Source organism: Erithacus rubecula (genome assembly GCF_903797595.1).
Source record: "Erithacus rubecula genome assembly, chromosome: 18".
In the NCBI taxonomy this organism is placed as follows: domain Eukaryota; kingdom Metazoa; phylum Chordata; class Aves; order Passeriformes; family Muscicapidae; genus Erithacus; species Erithacus rubecula.
Window position 1 is genome coordinate 12,474,211 of NC_136670.1, and position 23,502 is coordinate 12,497,712.

General features: G+C 46.5%; 1 protein-coding gene across 1 annotated transcript; it reads right to left on the minus strand.

Annotated features, from left to right (window-relative positions):
- Window positions 1–12,773: 12,773 nt before the first annotated feature.
- TFAP2C (transcription factor AP-2 gamma) lies at window positions 12,774–20,960 on the minus strand. Its single transcript, XM_079321919.1, is given in 8 exon segments — window positions 12,774–13,061; window positions 14,701–14,842; window positions 16,123–16,241; window positions 17,146–17,368; window positions 18,790–18,841; window positions 19,078–19,357; window positions 19,359–19,555; window positions 20,766–20,960. Coding segments are annotated over 8 exon segments (1,341 nt in total). The 5' UTR covers window positions 20,814–20,960; the 3' UTR covers window positions 12,774–12,781.
- Between the last annotated feature and the right edge of the window lie 2,542 nt (window positions 20,961–23,502).

The following is a 23,502-nucleotide window of genomic DNA, read 5'->3' on the forward strand; positions in this document are numbered from 1 at the left end:
TGTACTGTGAGCTCCAGTTTTCTGCCAACTTTCTGGACTCTCCAGCACTGATCTCTGCACTTGCTGTGCTGGTGGAAGGGGAATTTGCTTCCCCAAGTGCAGGGCTGGGTTTTTGTGCCAGTCACAGCCAGCTCAGGTATCTCTGCTGCTTTGCAGTGACACTTGCATCCCTTCTCAGGTCAGAGGCAGCACCTAATGCCTGCACACATTTTCCTGCAGGAACTTCACAGTGCTGGGGCTGCTCATCTCTATCATGGATGCTTTTGAGAGGCACAAAGTGATTTGCAAAGATCACAAAACATGTTTGAATTTGTTTTCCCCAATCACAAAGAGTTGGCATATCCCTTCCCAGTCCCACAGCACCTTGGTACAGGGAAAATATGGGAAAAAAAACCCAAAAAACCCCCACACCAACTTGGAAATCAACAGTGTCTCAAGAACTGATCAGACATGTGGATGCAAACACACAGATAATGATTTATCTTGTGGATTCCTACATTCCCTTTCCTCTAGGCTGTTTCTATGTTCTAACTCCAGCTCCAATTTCTGCTCTGGGTTTTCATTATGCTCCTGGTGCAAGAGGCACACATCCCTTCCCATCTTGTTCTTGCCATTTCTTTGGAAGTGCCTGTAGATGATTTGCAAAGGCCTGAGACCTTGCTGGGGTCCATTTCTCAGCATGAAGCTCCTCCAGCTCCCTGTTGATCCAAATCACTCTGAATTTTATTACCCTTCTTTGTATTGCCTGACTCCCTGACCCTGTAGTTTATGGTTAGTCCAATCTTTGTGTTTCCATCAGGAGACACTTCTCAGCTAACATTAGATTAGATTAGAGCTGCTGATACAAGAAGAACCCTCTAAGAAATCCTGAAGGGTGAAACTGGGAATACAGCATGGGAGCAATAATTCCCCAGCAAACACAATCAAAATGATGGATCTTGCCAAAAAACATCCCTTGCCCAATTTTTGTCCTTACCTAGAGTTTCCTTCACACCCTTTAATTACTCACACCTTACTTAAGGAACACGGCTCAAACAAACAAACGGGGGAAAAAAAAAAAAAGTTACAACAACGTAGCATGATCTTGACATACAAGATGTCAGAACCATTAAAAACCCCTTTACTGCAGAATGATGTCTTTTGTGCTTAGAGGCATGCTTGCTATTCATAGATCCACTGCTCAGCTGTTCCAGTTTTTAGTTCTGCATAAATGCCCACTCATTATGTCCAGAGGGTTTTGCCTGTAGCTTTGTGTTTGTAGCCTTGAGGCAAATGTCTTGATGGCTTAGGGAACTCGTCGGGAATGACCAAATAACATCGGATTTTCCACAGCAACGAAGCCATTATGGGACAGCATTTCAATGTAACAGCACCCTTCAGTGTGCAATCATTATAACTAAGGATTTAACCGGGCTCTGGGGACATAACAAAATCACTTTGAAGCCAAAAAAATCCGCAGTGAAATCTTAAGCATTCGATTTCTGAAATGCTTGAGTCAGGCAGCTTTGTCAGTTACAGTAAAACCAAGTGAAGGGGAAGGAGTTTTATGCACATCTCAAGAATGAATCCAAGTGTTTGGACCTGCACATGCAGAGCTGGGAGTGAGCTTTCCTTGCACACAGTTTCCTGATGCAGTTGTATCTAGAGCCACCATAAACACACACAGAACCTTAGTTAATTTTTTTAGCCATAGAATTTTAGCTATGGGTGAAAATTCTAAGTGTGTTGCTCACAATTTAGAGGGAAATCTGGTTAGACTGCAGGAGATCCTCACAGCCCAGGGAACCCAAACCTGAAACCTGCCCCATCCACACCCTGACCAAGGGATTATTCTGGAGGGTTCCTGCTGAATTAGAGGCCAGGCTAACAACAGAGAAGGAAAAGTTTGTGATAAAATCAAGGATAAGCACTGGGTGAGCACAGAGTGTGCTGTGTTGACCTCAGCCTACAGCCACTCACCCCCACTCCTCCTCAACAGGAGAGGAAAGATCAACAAACCCATGGCTCAGCATAAAAACCACAGGGATCCCTAAGCAGGTGCTGCCATGAGCAAAACAGACTTGATTTGGGGGGAAGTAACTGAATGCATTGTCAGTATAAATCAGTTTGGATGGAGAGAAATAAAGACAAAATTTAAGCACCCCCTCACACTCTCCCCTGCTCCAGCCCAAGTCCTGAAATGGCTGCAGGAGATCCCTCCAGGGGCTTTGAGCCCCTCCTCAGGGATGGCAGGGCTGTTCCTCACCCTTTTCCCAGCACTCCTGGACAGCTTTTTGTCCTCTCACTCCTTTTTTCACAGCAAGGCCTCAGCATTGCTGACAGACCTGGCTGTGGGAAATACAGGAGATGAAACCTGGACCTGTCCAGCCAGGGAATCTCTCAGACTAGAAGGGACATTATGGTTAAAACTCACCAAAACTCACTCCCTGCTGCAGGGACTGGGCTGGGAGAGGAGCTGATGCAGAAAGAGGGGCTGTGTGGAAATGATCCCTTGAGGAGCAATCTGTGCCAGGAGCTGGTCTGAAGGAGCTCCCTGTCCTGGCACATGGGAAACTCCACCGTGATTCCAGAGCAGGAGCTCACAGCCACCATCTCCCAGCAGAGCAGGGAATGAGACCCATCCCTGGGAGAGCAAGAGCAAAGCATTTGTGAATGGCTCCTTCTGCCCCTCCACACAAAGCACCCAGGCAGTCCTTTCCCCAGCACTCCCCCAGGGATGAGCTGTGCTCTGAAGAATCCAGAGATGCTGAGGGCTGCCTTGATGAGGCAGGAAGCTGAAGCATGGAACAGAAATGAATGACTGCATGGAAAAATCAGACTCTTGGATAACCAGGTGAGGTGGTCCAGCATTGGGATGTGAAGGAAAAGCAGCTCCCAGCACATCCCTGCCCAGTTTGGAACCCTCACACAGTGGCTGTGGTGCTTGGACAGGACTCAGAACAACAAAATTCAGAGCAGGGATGACTCAGTGTGCCTCTCACCCCAGATCCAGCCTGACTTCTGCATCTCCAGGAGGGCTGGATTAACAGCAGCAGCATCACTGTCACAGCAGCTCAGCACTGCCAGGAGAAGGAGCAGCAATGACCTCTGCATTACAGGCTGGCTCAGCCCAGCAGCATTGCTTTATCCCAGCAGTGACTCACCAGAAATGCTCCTGGAAAAGGCCTGAGCCCCAAAGAGCAGTTGTGCATTTCACCCTCAGCTCTTTCCCTCCCAGGGATGCAATTTCCCACCTGCCTGGTGGCTCTGGGTTTTAACCCTGGTGGAAGGAAGAGTCTGGGCCTCAGGGGTTTTTAGGTACATATTTTTTACACCTTTCCTTTGCATTGTAAAGGTCAGCTAATACATCCCAGAGGGAACACTCTCACAGTGATTAAAACCCAAAAAAAACATGGAGAGGAAAAGTTTAGTTCTTTCATTATTTGCCCAGTTCAGGCTTTGTAACTTTTCATGTTTCTTCCTCAGACACAAGAACATTCTTCCCTCCAAACTGCTCATTTGGGTAAACTGGGAACTCAGTTTTTGTTGCCTATAAAGTACTTGGGACACTGTCCCAAAGTTGCCTGCATATGATGGTGTCTCAAGCCTCAGGAATAAGTACAGGGCACAAGCACCAGCTGAAGAGACTTCAGCAGCCAGACATCAAGTCACCAGTCCAGGAATCAGCTCTCACACCCAGCAGCAGCAGCACAGACAGGTTTGCTCGACTATTATTGTAATGAAGCTCATTAAAGTCCCAAGGGAGGCTGTTCCACAACATCCCAGCTGCAGAGCATCCTGTAATAACCATTTCCACCTTCCACAGGACCTCACAGCGTGGTGCAGGACACAAGGGATCACTGCAGGTCACCCAGCCCTGCTCTGGCAGGGTCCCCTTGAGCACCTTCCCCAGATGGATTTGGGATCTCCCCAGGGAATGAGACTCCACAACCTCTCAGGGCAACCTGCTCAGTTCACCCTCACAGGAAAGTTCTACCCCATTTTTTGCTGGAATTCCCTGTGCATCAGTTTCTGCCCATTGCTTAGCACTACCAATAACAGCCTGGCTGTGAATAAAAAAATCATTCAAAGGTGATTGAGAGTGGCCAAGAAAGGGAGATCTTTGCAGCTGGCAGGTGTGAGGACATCCTTAAACTCACACAGATCCAGGACATATTTAGAGTTCAGGGAAGGGCACACAGGAAGAGTCACTTCTTGTGTCATCCTCATAAATGCAGCATAACCTCCCAGTGGATCTGTGCAGGGATACACTTGAAAGGGCAGGGATATAAAGCCCAAGGAAGAACTGGAGGAAAGAAGCAGAAAAACATCCAGAGATACAAAATGATGCAGTTAAATGAAGCCTATTAGCACAGATATGGAGCTGCTTCTCCATGCAGGCCTCTGGTTCAGCATGTTTATTTCTTTTTATACCATTTTTAAGTTTACACCATGGTACAAGGCAAGTTCTCCCCCTCCCCAACCAGTAAATTCATAAGATGTAAAAGGGGAGGGATGAGGAGAAAAACAAAACAAAAATTTTAAAATGCAATATTTTACCTAGACAAGCCCAAATCCTCATACAACCACTTTTTAAGGTCATGCTGATAAACAGATTTCACACCCCTCAAAGTCCTGGGACAAAGAGCTATTTGCCTTGTTAGTCATGCAAAGTGTTTAGGTGTTTCACTGTGACTTATTGCAATAAAAAATTAGGGTGACTGATCTGACCATAAATATTCAGAAGTTGCTCACAGTGACCAGAAATGAATTTCACCTCCCAAATTCAGAGCAGGCACTGCCTTCCCCTGCACACACAGATGAATCAGGACATGGCCTGGTGAAAAGCTGAACTCCACGGCTTTGGGTGTCCTGCAGGGAATGGTGGGGATTAGGAAAGCAAACCCTGCTAAAAACAAACCCTCTCAGGAAACCCAGTGCTGTCTCTCATTCAAGTCTCTGCATCACCTACAAGCACAGGGCTGTGCTGGAGCAGTTTGGTTGGTATTAAAATCACAACCAGTTCCTTAAGCAGCAGCTGGAGTCACTCCAGGCAGCCCAGCCTGGACTCCCCATCCATCCCCAGGAGCTGGGCTCTGCCCTGCTGCAGCTCCACAGACCCAGCTGACTCCATTTCCATCCCACCTGCACACCCAGCCAGCAGGGACACTTTTTGCCTTCTGCCTTCCTTGAAATGGCAATTTTATTATTCTTTTTTTAATGCAGCAGCTGTAGCTAACAAGCTCCATGGCTATAGCTACACCCTGGGATATTTATTCCAAAAACACCAGTGAGCACTTCCTAATGCACCACAACAGAGACAACATCCAACCTCTACAGTTCCCTGGGATTTTTTTCCTTCATCTCCACCTATATTTTCACTGAAAAAAATGTGTAGGATCAGCCTGTGTGAGAAGTGAGCCCAGCTGAGCAAGAGGCATCAGCACTGATCCAACTGGTGGTGCTTGCACAGAGCCCACTGCTCCCAACCAGCCAGCACTGGCCAGGTCTAAGCTCCAGGTGCATTTTTGGAGATTCCCAGGCCATGTTTTGACCTCTGCATCAATATCTGAGTCACCCCCTGTAATTAAAAATGCCTTGGCTTGGTGACTCTACAAGCTTTGGCTCTCCCTGCCACAGCCCTGCTGTGGAAGGAGGGATTTCTCCAACAGGTCTGGAGAAACAGCTCCTTTAAAAGGGATGAGCTCCATATTTCATACCAGGACAATATTTTATTTCTGTTTATGGTGCTACCTCTGGGTCGTTGTTTTCCCCAAGAACACTGTGACAGATTTCCAAATCAGTCAGTCACCCTTGAAATCCTTTCTGACCAATTACTGCCATCCTGGAAACCACAAGTTTCTGACACCCTTTTTCAGAAGGATATCCTTTTTAAAAGCTCTTTCACCTTTTTTTATTGAAAAAAAAAAAAAAAAAAAAATCTCGGTTTTCATCTTGTAATCTTGCACATTATGCAGATGTGCGGGGTTCCTGTAAGATGTTGGCTGGGGCTCCATCACCCCTGGCCCCCGCTGTGATCTGCTTCCATCTCCCAGCCCGGCAGGTCGGGACCTGCTGCGAGCCGGAGCCGGGCGGGACTCGAGCGGTGCCCCCGACCCTGAGCAGCATCCCCGGGGCCAGGGGACACCGAGGGGACAGCCCCCGGGGCCAGGGGACACCGACGGGACAGCCCCCGGGGCGCGGGGGGACAGCCCCCGGGCCGCGCTCGGAGCATCCCCGCATCCTCCCGCATCCTCCCCGCTCAGCGCACACCAAGGGGGAAACCTCGAGGTTTCCAAAAAAAGGAGAATATTTCCCTCACCCTGACCAACAAACAGCCGAACGGCTCATCACCCTTGTGGGGTTTTGGTGTTTTGTTGGTTTTTGTTGTTTTTTGGTTTTGTTTTTTTTTTTTGAACCGTGACTTATCTGAGGAAAATGAATACGAAAGAAATCCAGTCATCGATTTAACACCTTTCTCTCACATTTTTAGTTCTCGCCCAACTCGTTCTCATCTTTACGTCTCTGATGCCGGTCACTACCCTACCTTGCCAACACACACAAACCAAAAAGGATGTTTTAGCTACGCTCATATTGTTTTGCATAAATCGTGAAGAAAATCACCAGAAACAATTTTTACATTCACTACGAATCCTCCCCCCAGTCCAGCGGCTTTTCCTGGAGTGAATCCCTGGAAAAGCTCTCTGCGGGAAGGTTAACAGGAACGCCCCAGCAGCATCTTATCAGCTTTTATCTGGCAGCAGACAAAGGCACTAAGCACGGCGTTCCTGTGCCATCCAACACAACGATTCCCGTTATCGGCACGGGGAGCGGCGCTCGGGGACACCCCTCACTCTCACAAACATGCATAATTCTTCTCCTTTAACGCCCCCACAACGACCCCATAGACATGCAGATGTGCCCGGCTCCCTCTGTTATCAGCGCTTACCTCGGCTGGACCATGGTGCTGATAAATCCTCGGGAAGGAGAAGCAGCACCCAAAAATAAAGTGATTCGGGTTTGTGTCTGCTGCTCTGCTGGAGCAAATCTCCCCCAAATCCGCAGACTCACTCCTAAATGCTTTAGTCTGGGCTTCTAGGAACTGGTGTGGAAACAGGATCTTCTGCAGAAAGGCCAAACTTTAGCTGCAAGTGATGCCTCTGTCCACACTGCACCTTTGTCTGAGTCACATCGGCTGCTTACAGACCAGCTGAAAGCTATATATTTTAAACTTAATAAGCAATAAGACCTTCACGTGTGAATGGGTTTTTTCCTCTGACGAGGGCAGGGCCAGAACCCACCTGCACTGATCTTTTCAGTGCTGCCCCACCGATGTTTCTTATTAAAATCGTAAGATTGTAGATTGGTTCTTGTAAAGAACCAGAGCCTCATCCCAGGTGCTTCTTGTTTAGAAAACAACAGGTTTATGTTTGTTTAGATGCCAAGGGTTACTCGGCTTTGGGTCTCCAATATCAGAACCTCTGCTGACAAGTTTGGTGGTCACTGATTTTTTGGGAACACGGGGGTTGATGTCCAAGCACTGGACAGGGACTTCTGGCACTTTAGGACCTGCCCTAGAGGTCACTGACACTGTGGCCATTTGGCTTCCCCTGCACCTCTGAAAACACGTTTTCCTGGCATCTCCTGCTCTCAACATCCTCCAGCTTCTCTCATGTTTTCTTTGGATTTCACCACACCTTAACCCTAAATATAGAGCACCATTTTTGGGTAATTAGAGATTCTTAATTAATTAGAGTTACAGATTTAAAGATTCAAAGCTTGACAAATGAGCTGAGGCAAATTTTGCTGCAAGAGCTGGAGAAAATTGCTGGTCCCAAGTAGCTGCCCCAGTGCCCAGCTGGAGGTTAATTATTGTTTCTGTATCCTAGCCCAGAATATGTGTGCTGCAGCTCACAGTCCAGCATCCAGCTCAGCTCCAGCACATCCACCTGCAGGTCTGTGCTCTCCAGCAAACCCCACCTCCAGCTGTTCATGGAGTTTTGGGGGTTTTTTTCCCCTTTTTCTATGGGGCAGATGTGATGCAAAGAGGGAAGGACAGGATGAAGACCTGGCAGAAGTGGTTTCTGCTTCCAGACTAGAACCATCCTGCCAGAGAGCTGAAATCAAATATTTTCCCTTCTTTCTCTTTAGCAAGGGAGCTGGCAGAATTTTTAACCACTTTCTGTCCCTGAAGAACTATTTCAATTAATTACAAATATTGTTTTTTTTGCAACAATCAGCTGAAGAACATTATCTTTCCAACCTTTGGTTTAAACTGCCATTTCCCCCTTGGTTTTATAATGATTGATCTGCAAATATAAACTCTGTTCTCACCTAAAAGATCTCTCCTGTAATTTGGTTCATTGTCAGTCTCTGGATTTTTGCTGCACTCACAAACAAGTTTTTGAGTTTTGTGGCACACAGCAAGTGTCCGTGCTATTACATGCTTTTAATTTTAAATTATGAGTAAAAAACATTCCATATTAATATTTAGGGAATGTGTCATGGCACAGCAGCAGTCTGTGAAAAGGCCTTCACAAGAACCAGTTAAAAAGAGCTGTTTAGCTAAAAAAGAGGAAAAAGGGAATATTTGTGGGCAGCCCTTACACAACAATGGTACATGGAAACCAGCTGGAACATCCCTGTGAGACAGGCAGTGAATGCAAAGTGGCCTCTGAAACTGGGAATAAACTTATTTATATAACCCTATGAAAGTGAAAATGGAAGAGGGACAAGGGAATAAATGATACAGAACAGTAACAACCTCCTAAAAAATTATTCCAGGGGAGCCCCTGAGGAATTTTGTGTGAACAAGTGTGAACAGCACCTCATTTTTCCTTAAGAAAATAAAATAAAATAGAATAAAATAAAATAATGCAGCTGTTATTGCAGAACAAGTTCTCAAAGCCCTGCACACCACAATCAGGGCAAAATATCTACAAGGATGCACAAAAACACTGAATGCAGGAAAAAAAAGGCTGCAACAAAGCACAGCAAGGCCCATCTCAAGATGCATTTCTGGGTCTGCTCATATTGCAAAATTCTGAAGGAACAGGCAGCAGGGCTGCAGCCAAGAGTCAGGGAGAAACAATAAATACCAGTGAAATAAGTGGAGGGCAAATTAAAACTGAGAGTCAAAAATAAAGTGAATTGAAATTAGCTGCTAAATTAAGACAAAAGTTCTATTTTCATTCAGTATTTTCCTAGTTTTGCATCATTATTTCTCTCTTAAGCTGCAAACATCAGGAAAAAAAATTATTTTTAAACTGAAAGCAGCAGTGCCATGAAGACACAGAGTTTCATGAGGTGGACTCTTGACTAATCCTCAGGTTTGCAATTAATGCTGTGTGGCAATCAGACCCCTCAGGTGGCCAAGGCCATGCCCTTGGTTGCCACAGGAAGAAGAAAAAAGCTCCTGCCTGCCATGGATCCACCTGGAAGAGCCCAGGCAAGAGATGGTTGAAATATTTTCATCTTCCACAAGGCAATTTTTTACTGAGTAACATAAATTCAGCTATTTTATGGTAATTTTTGTAGCAGGGCAGCACTTTAATAATTTTTACTTTTAAACTTCTAATAGTTTAAAGCCTTTTTCCTCCACTTTATGACCAAACCTTTTATTTTGATGGGAGATGGGCAAGGGAAAAAGATTGGACATAGTGATTTGAATCATCCTTTTTCAAAGGAAGTGAAAAATTCTTCTGAAGGATCTTACATTAGAACTTTATCTTTTAGGCAGCTCAGGAATATTCTGTGTAAAAGCAATAAAAAACATGAAATTTTGAGGCTCAGGAAGAAGCATGTGCCTTCTTGGCTGTTCATTTTTTAAATTCAAACATTCCTTAAGATGAATAACTTGGGGGTGAGACAAATTTAACTTTTCAGGGGATGGGACAGAAGACTTTGCTGTTGTTTCATGGTGCTGGCACAGCTTAGGAGATGGTTGAGCTTCAAAAGAATATCCCAGCTCAAATATACAGCAAAGAAAAGCTCTAAGGTAATGGAAACTGCACATTTCTAATGTTCCACACATATGAATAGAACTCCAGTCAGTACATTAGACAATTGACTGGCTTTGCTTGAATGCATGCAGGAATAAATGGAAACATCCTTATTTCCTATCCCAAGGGGCAATTATTTCACTGCCTGGTTTTGTGCATTAATAAAAAAAAAATTAAAAATAAAAATAAAAAGAAAAGCAAGATTCCATTGTCTGGTAGCTCAAATATCTTCCTATATATGCTGGGTAAGCAACCCAACAGCAGAAAGAGGAAAAAAAGGAACAGAATTGTAGCATTGAATTCTCTAAACTCTCACCGTGCCCAGCAGATTTCTGTGTACAAATATATTTAAAATCCATAAAAATACCCTTCAGAAGGGCAGCTTGTTTGTGTTTTTCAGAAGTTCTGTTAGTCATCATGTGTCCTGGCTGTGCCTGTGCCTACAGATGGTCCAAAATGCTCATTTCTGAAACGCTACAATGAGTCTAACAAATGCAAAGGCTGGAATTTCACACCTCTTTAGGAGAGAAGGGGACTGGATTGCAACTCAAAACCAGCTTTTTCTCCCAGTTCACTGCTCATTCCTTTCTTTGTGCTTCCCTTTCTTCTCCCTGCACACCTCCAGTGGTTTTCCTTTATCCTCTGAAGGGGGAGATGAGAACACAAAAATTGATTTGTAAGCAGGGTGTTCAGAAATGGTACATTTTGCCTCTTTTACACATCTCTAAGAAAATCTGCTTCCTCCAGGACTGATCAGATCTTGCAGGGTCAGGGACACACTCAAGCCCAGATTTAGGTTCCTTTCTCAGAAAGCACTTGGATAAAAAAGCCAAATTTCTCTCCAGGAAGGTTAGTTTGGCTATTTTGCATCTGAGACACCAAAAATCCCAGTTCCTGCCTCAACAGCACAAAGAACTTTGAGGACTTTCTGAAAGACATAAATCTCCTCAAATCAGGAAAATTCGGCCAAAATCAGATAGGGGACCTCTCAAATTCCACACCCCATTTTTTTGGTGAATATTTGGAGACAGATTATTGCAGTACAGGCAGATTGAGCAGCACACAAAGCTGGTGGGAATTGGGTTTTATTGAGAGGCAGCCTGGCAGAGTTTGTGTTTTGAGCAAGATCATCTTAAGGAGGGGAAAAAAAAAAAAAAAAAAAAAAAGAAAAGAAAGATTCTTGGAGATACAGAACGTGTTTAATTGAAACCATTAGTTTTACTGGCAAACAGCTTCATCTTTCTGTTCTGCTAATCCGAACAAAGTGCTGCAATTATGACTCAATACATAAAGTCCTCTAGTGCTACTCACCCCACACTCCCCCAGCAGAGAAAGAAAACAGAGCTGCTCTCAGTTAACAAAACATTCCATGCTTCTAGCCAGAATACTTTTATTATATGGTTATCATATACATCAGAATTATAGTGGGAACATTTACAAATATGTGAAGATAGCTCAGAACTTCCATTATTCACATACACACTAACTCACACACTCAGTTGGTTTGTTTTGTTTTTTTTTTTTGCATGTCTACTCAGTTATTACCAGGTGAATGATGCACAAAATTATTGCTTTGTGAACAAACACCTCAGATTAAATCTAATCTTCAGTGGCAAGAATTGAGATTTAAAAAAAAAAAAAAAAAAAAGTCTTAAATACCCTGTATAACATACCTGTGCAGAAACCTAAAGATATGTTTAGCTTACCCATTACCTTTGAAATACATACCAAAATTAAAATTTGAAACCCATTTATAAAAAAAAGTATTAAAAAGTTGACCATTATTTACAAATCCGATTAAATTACACATAAATAAATATTTACATTCAACACACTGCTTCCCTTAATACACATAAAGCCTCCCTGGAAGTATTTTTTGGCCTTTGTAGGCAAAAAAAAAAAAAAAAAAAAAAAAAAAAAAAGTTATGTGCCTATTCTTTCAAGTTTGCCCCCCAAATTTAAAAACAAGACAATATAAATATGTGAATAAAGCTGCAATATCCTTAGACACAGAAAGTGAATTTTCTAAAAGTATTTTCATTTTGAACTAGACCTCGTTAAAAAAATACCAAGACAATATAAACTGCAGCCAACATTGTTGCAGTTTTTAAAAGCCTGAATATGTCTGTAAAAAATAAGCATGTCAAATGCCATTTTAAATCTAGTAATATTTTAGTACTCTCCTATGTTAATCTGAAAAATAAAGGAAAAAAAGAAAACAAAATAAAAGAGAACAAAAAAAAAAAGAACTAAACAGATTAAAAAAAAAAAGCCCACAGAATAACCTTACTATTTTCAGATGTTTATAAAAAACTTTTAATGTACATAAATCTCTATGCCATTGTTTAATACTGCTTTATTGTTACTGTTGTGAGCCCCTGAAATTGTATCAGAGAATAAAACAGGCTTCCACCTAAAAATCATCTGGCTCTTAAAAACTACACATGAAGCTGGTCACCCACGAGATACTGAGATGTGGGAAAAGAAATCTAAATAAATCTCTGTATAATTCCATCAAACCCCCCCCCCCCTTTATAGCACCACTTTTACAGCAAAGGATTCAACACACTTGTCCCAAGTACTTATCTTCAGGGAATTGCTTCCACCAACAGGGAAACTGCAGCTTTTAGCAAGACTTGTCTCACGGAGTGAAGATCCTGAATGGGATTTTTTTTTTTTTTTTCTCCCTTTTTCCCCCTTTTTTCTCTTTAAAAAAAAAAAAAAAAAAAAATCCGAATTTCTACGCTCCCCCTGGCAAGAAGATCTGTGTGTAGGAGGAAGGGCAAAGTCTGGTTTTGCTTTCATTTCCTGTGCTTGTCCATTTTGTCCAGGCTTTTGTTGCTCTCTGCGGGGCTCTGGTCGCTGATGTAGGATTTGTCTGCGATTTTGAGCGCCTCGTTCAGGTAGTTCTGCACCGAGGTCATGGCAGCGCAGATGGCAGCGCTGCCGAAGCCGTGTGTGATCAGGCTGAAATGAGTCAAGCAGCCCTGGATGCCAGGCTCCAGGATGGGGCTGGGTCTCGTGTTTCCCAGGGGAGTTCTGTCCTGAGTCAGGAGGTCTGTGAATTCCTTACAGATCTGCCTGCAAGGCGCAAAGAAAGGGAAATCACATCGAATATTTGGCGTTGGCGCGGCAGCTACGAGAAATTCGGTGTGTAAAAATTAAAGCAAAAAAAAACCCCAACCGAACCCGTTAGCATCATCAAACCAGATTAAATTTCTAGATTTCTGTTTGTTATATTAGCACCACTTCCTGACAAACCTTCTGTTGCATCCCCATCAGAAAAAAAAAAACACTCTGCAAACAATCTCTGCACCTCTGGCTCTGCATCATTTGCTCCAGATTTGGAGTGGGAATTCAGGGCTGGTTTCTCTGAGAACTTCCCCAGCTGCAGCTGAGTGGATCAGAAAGGCTGGAGCAGCTGAAGAAATTTAATTTAGTTGTGTATATTCCATGTATAAATAGGGAGACCGAGGCCCTGATCCTGCAAACACTAACACATATGCCTGGCAAAACATGAGTGCTTAATAATGCTCCAGCATATGTTGCTTGCTGCTTGTAAATCTGTCCCCTTGAAGGGATTTCCCAGGAGCTGAGCAATCTTAACAGAATCATCACTTTATCAGAATTTCTCAGTCACAAACATCTTCCAGAGGGTTTTTATTACTGCCAGTAACAATGCCAACAAGGAAAACACTCAGGAACAAGGGGAGTGCTCAGGAAAAATCAGTATAATGTTTAAACTATAGGCAAGGCAGAGTAGATTTCTAAATTTCTAAATTTTTAAGAGATCTATTCATGTGAAAGAAGATCTCTTTTAAAGGAAGGTTGGATGGATTCAACACCAGGAGTGTTTTGCACACCTGATGTGAGCACAAAGGGAAATTTTCTCAGCAGTTTAGGCAGGTTTTTCTCAGCTCCTCTGCACAGCCAGGGTGCTGTCAAAAACATGGAATTACATCAACCCCAGAAAACATCTCAGAGCACAAGAAATCACAAACTGAAGCTCTGTTAAAGCTGAGAGGAACTCAGCAGGGGAAAGGGGAAAGCTGAGCACTCCAAACAGCAGTTTTAGATAAGCTGAAGGTCTTTCCTCCCAGGGAGCTGCTCAGGACAGGGTTTATTCCAGGTACAAGGTGTCTGCAGAGCAGCCAGAGCAAAGCTCTTCTCCTTCCCCCTTCCTTCCCCTTCACTGAGTTTGCAACAGGGATTTGTTTAAGCACAGGGACTTTCCACACCTACAGAGGATGCTTCCAGGGAACCATGAAAATCTTCAGCCAGAACAGGGAAAAGGGACTCTCCAGCAGCTCCTGCTCCTCTGAGTCCCAAGGGAAATTCAGGAGCTGCTGCTGCCAAGGGCAGCTGAGAGGACACAGGGCTGAGCTCCCCTTCTGACACTTCACATTCCCATCCCTGTCACACCTGTTTTCCTTAGAGCTGTCCTGGTGCAGGACTTTTCCTCAAGTTTTTACTGTAGTTGAGCACAACTAATCCAAACTGCTTTAGTTACCTACAGGATTGTTACCCTTATTATTGGTTCAGCCTAAAATAAAACTGCTGCCATAGCTGAATTCAAACCAAAACCCAAACAGAAAGAATTGCTTCATCTTCCTAATTAAAATTACACACAAAAATCTACCAAACTATCCCCCAGTCACAGTCAGGCAAAAAACACATTGAAAAAGAAGAAAAGAAATAAAAAACCAAGCTGAAAACTTACTTTGCAGCAAGAAGCATGTTCTTCCTGTTTGCCATTTCGTTGCGGCCCATGTGTGGTCTGGTTAAATACTCAGCCACTGCTTTGGAAGGAAATTCTGTCTCACACACGTAGCCAAAGTCACGAGCAAGATGCACAGCTTCACCTGGTGGGTGAAAGGATGGGCTTGGTAAATTGTATAATATCATTTATTGTAAGGAAGTCAGGGAAATTAAGGAAAAAATGATGTGGTTTTGTGGAGTTTTGGAAAGGGACACCGTTCTAGCACTCACTAGCATTTTTTTAATTGATGGATTTCTTTCTAATTTTGTATCGAGAAAAAAAAAAGAGATTTACAGGGTGGCTGGTACAAAAAAAGAATTCTCTTGCTTTTATACTAGAAGGAAAATTTCCTGCCTCTATCCAGAATAACTGGAATCTGCACAGCAAAAAACTTAATTCAGTCAAGATCAAATTGTCCACTGATATTTAAAAATATCTGCCAACTAAATCCCACACTGTAATAAAAGTTTTCAGTTTAGTATGCTTTTTTTCATAAGAATTTTCACACAGAAAGCCACACTGCAAGGTATATAACCAAACCACTCCTTTTTCATTAAAACAATTTGATCAGGCTCAAAATAAGAGAGATTGGTGTGACCAGGGCAATGTGCCTGTGTGCATGTGCACACATCAGCTCTTTAAAACTTCCAAGGCAAGCTTTTAAATGCAAGTTGCAGCATTATAAACAGCAGGAAGGTATTGTTAGATCATTTCTCACTCTTTTCATTCCAGTTGCTGCTTTTATTCCTATTAAATTGTGCCACTACCAGGAGCTGTTTGAAACAGGAACAGCAAATGCAAACCACACATGTACATGTACACACACACCCCTCAGGTCAGCTGCACTGACAGAGGGTCCACAGAGCATGGCACACATTAAAGGGGCTCCAGTTTCCTAGCAGGAAGTCCAAAGCTATAAATCTCACTTTATAAGCTTGTTTATTAGCAAAGCTTCTGAGGACACCGCTGAGGTAGGGCAGGACTGCAGTCAGCTGAACCAAAGTTTCCCAACAAGGAACCAAACCCACTGAAGTGAGGAGTTTCAGCCCTTTTGCCTTCCCTGCCTCACCCTTGTAAAAGCCAAAATAACCCTGGAGAGACAGACTGGACAGAGGAATTCTGCATCCCTGCCAGAATCCTGGCAAGGAAGAGGAGCAGGGGCTGGGTTTGTGTGAGCAGGGCTCACAAGGGAGAGAAGAGCCCCCCAAAAGCAGCACAGCCCTTTCTTAGGTGCTGCAGCATCCCCACCATGCTCACTTTAAAACAAACAAATAAACCTCATATCACTTTCAGGGACTTTCTAACCTTTCCATGCTCTGCCAAGAGGATAAAAGCTGTGCACAAGGGGAGAAAGTTTATTTTTAAGACACACTCAGGACTGACCTTCCACCAAAGATGTCAATAGTGTCACATTTGCAGCTTTCCTTCTGCCAGCAGGAAGATTCAAGCCAATTTTATCCAGTTTTTCCCTTAATGATCTGCCACCATTTTTAGATTTGGCTCTGTAATTAAAGAGAAAAAAAAATGGCCTTATTTATCTTCAGGGAACACTTCTTTTTAAGATGAGAAATTCCAGTTACTGACATTCAATAGGGTTCTACTGGGGTGGGGAGAAGATAAAAAACAGGCTCTTTTCAAGTGACCTACTTTTTAAATGCTCTGCTTCAAACCAGCCAGGATGAAACACAGCAGGTCAAAATCAAAATATTTCAGACTGCATCACTGAAACCAACAGCTGTAGAATGATCACAAGCCAAATGAAGTGTATACAAAAAAGGATGTAGAAAATGTCCTTGTAATGATTAATCAGGACCAAGAGATTTAATAAAAAATCATTCCACAGGGTCTTGGGGATCAGAGACAGCTCCATGTGCTGGTTTTGTGACAAAACCCCAGCCCTGAGCAGAGAATGAGAATTGCTGTCAGAGCTGTGAATAGCACTTCTCCAGAGGCAGCAGAAGTGCAAAGAAGTTTTATTTCCAAAGCCTATTAGGATTCAGCGTCGTGGGGCTGCTCAAAAATCAGGAACTCGCTAAAAGGCTCAGTGGCTGCTCAGCAAAACAAGGGGAATACAAACAGCAGGCAGGGAGGAGATCCATCCATCCATCCCTCCCTCCATCCATCATCCCTCCTCCATCCATCCCTCCCTCCATCCATCATCCCTCCTCCATCCATCCATCCCTCTTCCATCCATCCCTCCCTCCCTCCATCCATCCATCCATCCATCCATCCATCCATCCATCCATCCATCCATCCATCCATCCATCCATCCATCCATCCCTCCATCCATCCATCCATCCCTCCATCCATCCATCCATCCATCCATCCATCCCTTCATCCATCCATCCATCCCTCCATCCATCATCCCTCCATCCATCCATCCCTCCCTCCCTCCCTCCCTCCCACCTTCGCAGGACTCCTCCCAGCAGGGAGGCGTTGAGGCACTCCGGGGGCGAGAGCCGCCTCTGCACCTCTGCCACCGTCACTTTGTACTTGGAGGTGGAGCTGAGCAGGGAGAGCCGCCCTGGCACGGAGCAGAACACCTCGTTGGGGTTAATCACCACCCCAATTAATCCATCCTTCTGGCAGGGCAGGCTCAGAGCGCTGTTTTTCGTTAGGGAGATAGGACCTGCAAGCAGAGGAGGGAAAGCAGGTATTTTATACAAGGGGAAAAATAAATAGGAAGTGGCAAAGTTATAAAAACAACACGGGGGAGAGGATTTTGTTTGGTGTTAAATGCTCACTCCACTGGCTCCTGTCACCAGCATCTATCTGCAGCACAGAGACCCAAAAGGCCCCAAAATTATTCCTGACCAGCTGGATTTTGTCACTGCAGTGCAAGGAGCTGCTGAACACAACCAAAAATGCTTTTCAAGAGACACAAACCCCAGCACACCTCTGCAGCAGCAGAAACCGTGCTCATAAAAACTCAGTACAACAACAGACTCCAAATCAGCATCCTCCAGCTACTGCCAAAACTCTTCCCAAGCCAGGGCAGGGAGAAACCTCCCAGCTCCTGCTGGGCTTCATCTTCCACCTCGCACACGCAGATTTAAGAAACCGCCTTTGGAATTTAATCCCAACAAATTCCTACCAGACAGCAGCACCACAGGGAGGGACGCAGCCCAGGGGAGAACCGAAAGTAAGGAGCTGCTCCTCGTTAAGAGCTTCAGCCTTTAGGTGAGGAGGGCCAACAAAGGCTTTGGAAGGAGCAAACCACAGATCCAGCTTTTCCCGAATCCGCCCAGTTCACCCAGCGCTGCTGGTGAAAGGGTTAAAGAGCCGAGGTCGGCCCCGCTCCCGGAGGGGGAAGATTTGTCAGTGGTGCATCTGACAGCGAAATTATTCTCCCATGAGCTAAAGGCAGCAATCAGCGCTCTGACACACACTTCTGCTTTTCCTCAGTTAGGTATTTGTTTGAAGTCTTCAGAGGAAACTTGTGATTTTTTTTTTTTTTTAAGCACAAATTTGTTTAAAAACAAAAGCAAGGGGAAAAAAACCCCGAAATTACTGTAAATTGAGTCAATACGTCTTCCTCCTTCCTCAAAATCTCAGCTACAAACCAATTTCGATTAAGATAAAGCCAAACAGTCTTCTGCCAGCGAACTCAGTCTTTTCTCAAGTCTCATAAAGAAGTTGAAAAAAAAAAGTTGGCCAAAAAAAAAAAAAGTTAAAAAATAAAACTGCCTTCGAGTTCTAGAAGCAACAAAAAAAAAAAACCCAAACAAACAAAGGAAAAGCCCCGTGTTACTTTACACACACGTATATCAGGAAAGATTAAAATCAGTTCAAAGTCGTGGTTTCGATTAAAGCCATAACACAAGAACAAGACAGTGGTGTCCACGGAGGAGTCTCACACCCCAGGGCATTTTGTCCCCTCCACCACCTTTAGAAAAATCCAGCGACAGAGAGTGGAATAAAAACTCCTCAGCCCTCCCGATCCCAAAGGATCGGTCTCTATAAAAATAATAGGGCGTCACTTCACCGGTGCGTCATTAAACTTTTAACTATTGACAAGGGAAAGTAGAAGTGCGGTGCCACCTTACTGACCTTTTCTAATGACTGTCTGGTCATGCATTAGTAAGTGTTGGTCTTCCACATTCTGGAAAGAGAAAGGGGGAGAAAGTTTCGCACCTGGACGAACTGAGAGAGAAAAACTCACCCCCTCCCCGCGGACCCGCATCCTGAGGGGCAGAAAATGAGGATTTCTCCGCACGGACGGGGATGGGATGTGCAGAAGGGAATGGGATGTGCAGAAGGGGATGGGACGTGCAGAAGGGGATGGGATGTGCAGAAAGAGACGGGGCATCACCGAGGGAGGGTCCGGGTGCTCCTTACCTGCACCTCCTCCATCTGATGGGCCATATCGTGCAGGCCCAGGTTATCGGCCAGCGCCGAGGCGTCCAGCCCGTGCCCGTGGGGCAGCAGCAGCTCGGAGCGGCGGAAAGTCTCCCTGCGGCTGGCGGCAGAGCCGCTCTCCAGCGCCGAGAGGTGCGGCACCAGCCCGGGGCGGCCGTGCGGGGCCAGCGCCGCCGGCTCCTGGCTCTGCCGGTTCGGCCAAGCGCTCTGCTGCTGGCTGGGCGGCGGCGGCGGCGGCTGGTGCAGAGGGTTGATGGAAAAAAGGGTCGCCGAGGTGCGAGTAGGGGTCGCTGGACTGGGAGTAAGGCAGCGGCTGGTACGGGGGAGGGAAGTAGGGCGGCTGGAAGTCGGAGGCGCCCGAGTGCGAGAGCGGCGGCGCCGGGCTGTACAGGTGCTGGCTGACGGCGGAGAGGTGCGGCAGCCGCGGGTTCCCGTTGCTGCTGCCATCGTGCCGGTCCTGCAAAGCATACGGGGGTGGGGGACAGCGGGGTGGCCGTCAGAGGGGTCGGGGGACACAGCGACAGAGGGTGGTGGCACTAGGGAAGGAGAAAGGAGAGCGGGAGCCGCCCCGCTCCTGCGCGGAGTTTGGTGTTTTTAAGGCACTCGGCGGAAGAAATCAGCCCCGCTCCCAGAGAAGAGGTTACAAACCAGTTCTCGCTGCTCTCCGCATCGCAACTACACCCGACCAACCCTTCTCCCGCTTGTGCGAGTCAGCAGAAACATCATTAAAATCAGAAAAATTCAAATCAGAGACGCAGCCGCGTTTCCGCATCGCTGCCTCGGCTGGGGAGGAGACGGCGGGGCCGGGGGGCTACAGAGCCCTTGGAGCGATGGGGAACCCCGGTATTCGCATCCTTCCCCCCCGAGGGGCGCCAGGGCCGGGCTCCCGGCTGTGCCCGACGGGAGGGACCGCGCTGCTGCCTCCAGCCGCGCCACCGCTGCTTCTCCCCGATCTCCAATCTCAGCACTCAAAGCTGAAATGTCTACATTGAGCTGATCCAGGGATTTGGCAGCTTCTGGCTTCACGGTCATTAAAATAACAGGGCTAGTTAATAAGAGGTGAATGGGGTCCCAATGGAGCGTGAAGAGGGGACTGCAGCTAATCTGTAGGAGCCGAGCAGGCGGAGCCGGGGGGGCACTGGGGACACAGACGAGTTCGGAGAGATCAAAACCCGGGAGCACCTCGCGGCGGGCAGGAGCTGCTCCCGGCGAGGATAAACGTGGGAAGGAAGGGTTCTCCCTGCCCGGCTCAGCCCTGCTACCTGCCGGGCCCTGCGCATCCCGCCCGGTGCAGTGCGCTCCGGGATCCCCGCAGCTCCGGGATCCCCGCTCCCGCACGGCGCTGCTCCATGCGGGATGCTAGCTCGCTTCTCCCGGCTGGGGCGCATTTAATTCGAGAGTTCGAAAGATTCGGTAAAGAAAAAAAAAATACAAAAAAATGTAAAATACAAAAAAAAAAAAAAAAAAAAAAAAAAAAAAGAAAAGAAAAAAAAAAAAAAACGAAAATAAAAATTCGCTCCTCCGAAGGAAAAAGAACGAACGCAAAGCGGGCTCTTGGGGCGGGGAGAGCGGGCGCTCCCCGGCGCGGCCGGGCTGGCAGCAGCGCGGCCCGGGGGGCTGCGGACCCCACGCAGGGACACCCCCGTCCCCTCCCCGCAGCCTCTCACCTCGCAGTCCTCTTCGTACTTGACATTATCTGCTAGTTTCCACAACATGGCGTCCAGCGTCCGGACCAGGTGCGCGGTGCCGCGGAGAGAACAGCTCGGCCCCCGCCACGGGCGGTAAATCCACGCCGGCGCTGGGGAAGAGCAGCGGCCCCCCGTTCGGAGCTCAGTTGGCAGGCATGAAGGCAGCTCACGGACTAACCCAACTCGCTTATGGTCACTCGGGTTTTTTTTTTCCCTGCCCAGACGCCCTTAATGGCAATAGGATTATCCTAACTCCTCCCCAGGGATGGCTCGGGCGCCGCGGCCGGCAGCCACTCAGGAGGGAGCGCGCAGCCCCAAGCCACTCCTTCCCTCCTTCCTTCCGCGGCCGCGCAGGGTGGGCGGGCAGCCCGGCCCGGACCCCCCCGAGCCCCCCTCGGGATGCTGGGGATGCCCCAAGGGAAGGGGTCACGCGTGGGCATCCCCCCGCTGCAGCCAGCTTTCCCCCACTCCCCTCTTTTTGGGAGCAGTGCCGGGTGTTCCCCGCTCCCCCACGCGTGGAAAGATTTTTACAAACCCCCACACTGCGCCGCCCCCACGCCCGGCAGGATTTTTTTGGGCGAAATAAACTCGGAAAAAAAGTCGTCGTAGCAAAAGCGAGAAAGTCCGAGCGAGCGCTGCCGGGGTTTTATTTGCATAATTGTCAAGAGTTTGAATTACTGATTACAACTTGTAAGCTACCAATGTTTAAGGTATAATTTACTTAATGATCCGACAAGATTATTGCAGTGGTGTCTAACCCCCGGTAGGTAAAGCAGCCCTGATTCAGCGTCCCCGATCCCGGGCTCTGTGAATTGTGCGACTGGTTCCTCGCGTCGATTTATTTTTATTTTAATTTTTTACTTTTTTTAAACGAAAATCCCGTCTGTCTAATCTTTTCGCGCAAACTCGGGGCTGGGGAAGCAGGTGGGAGGTGAGACAGGCATTTTCGGACGCCGTGAGCACACTTTCATCTAAGCTTAGAAAATACTTCCCTGCCAAATTGCTACCTTTCTGCAGGCATTTGATCTATGCAGTTATGTGTGTCAGACAAAATGAACATCGTTTTCAAAAGCAACGACTTCTCCCAGTGTTTTAAGGTGCATCCGGATCGCTGCTCATTTACATGAGAGCAGCAAGTGTTTGTTTATTGTGGCAGAGACAAAAGCTGACCCTGGACAGTGCTGGCTGCGGAGATCTCGGCTATCAGCGCCCGGGGACGAGCCTCAGAGCTGCTATTAAAGGCCCCAGATAGACCCACGTCTCCAGATTAAACCAGTTCACACTTCTCTCACTTTTCCCCTCCTATAGATCAGGGAAGAAAAATAACAAGGACTCTAATTAAAATTAAAAATAAAAATAAAAAAAATCTAAACACCATAAACCCCTCCATCAGACTGAATGAATGATCTAAAAATAAACCCGAGGAGGACGGGGGTGCTGGAAGTAACTGTTGGAGGTGTTATCTGCCTTATCTACCGCGCAGGTGCTGATTTGCAGCACTTGTATTAAGCCCATCATCATCAGCGACTCCACATTATCATTTTTGGTGGAGTTTTTTTTTTTTTTTTTTTTTTTTTTAACGACGATGTTTTTCTTCCAGGGATGTTTCTTTGAAATGCAGTTCGCGACGATTATTAGCGAGTGTGCTTGCGCTGCTCCTGGCGTCATTAAGACTAGGAATCTAAATAATAAAATACAGGGGGAGCTTAAAGTTCATTTGTATTAAAGGGACAAGATGAATTTAGAAAGAAACGAGGAAGGGAACCGTCGAGCCTCTCTGGATTGGGATCAGCTCTTCTTCCTTCCAAAGGAGAATTGTAACAACGTTGGTTATTTTTATTATAACCTCAGAAGGCAGATTTTGTTTCTGCTCAGAAATGTCATACTGAAAAAAGAACACGATTTTATCATTCTTTGGGGTTGTCAGTGCCTGAACACCTTCGTTTTGGCTTCAAAAATCACGAAGATTTGCTTTCATATTGTTTATTTTATATCTAGGAATAATATTTATAAATAGAAGTATGGAAGAGGATGAGGGATGTATAAGAAATTACCCAAACAAGGCGACCGAAATAAGCACTCGGCTTCCTAAACAGCGAGCCAGGGGAGCAGAGACGAGGCCGAACACGACAAAGTTTGAGAGAAACTTTCCCGTACATCCCCTCGCTCCTCGCTCTGTGCTCTCACCGCTGCCAGGGACGGGCGCAGGGTCCGGGATCCGCGGGGAGCGCAAAGGGAAGGGAAAGGAAGAGAAAGGAAGAGAAAGGAAGAGAAAGGAAGAGAAAAGAAGGGAAGGGAAGGCAGGGAGCGAAGGGAAGGCAGGGCAGGGCGGGCGCTGCCCGTTCCCTCCGCCGGGAGCCCGGCCCGGCAGGTGATGGACGCGGGCCCTGCCGCGGGTGATGCTGCCCGGGGATGCTTTGCTGTGCCGGGTTCAGCTGCTCCGGTCTCCTCCGAGGGCTCAGGGAGGGGATGAGGCTTTCTGAGCCGCTCCGTGCCCGCAGCGGAGCTTTCCCCAGCGCTCGGAGCGGGGGAAGCGGCGGCCGGTCGGGGGTCCCTGCGGAGGAACCCCCGGCTCCAGCACACTCAGGAAGCCAGGGGAACACTGCAGGGACACCGAACACGCCTTGGAGACACGGGGCAGAGCTGTGCAGGGTCCGACCAGCAGCCAGGAGGGGGGAGATGGATCCTGACAGGTGGCGGCTTTTATTTACTTATT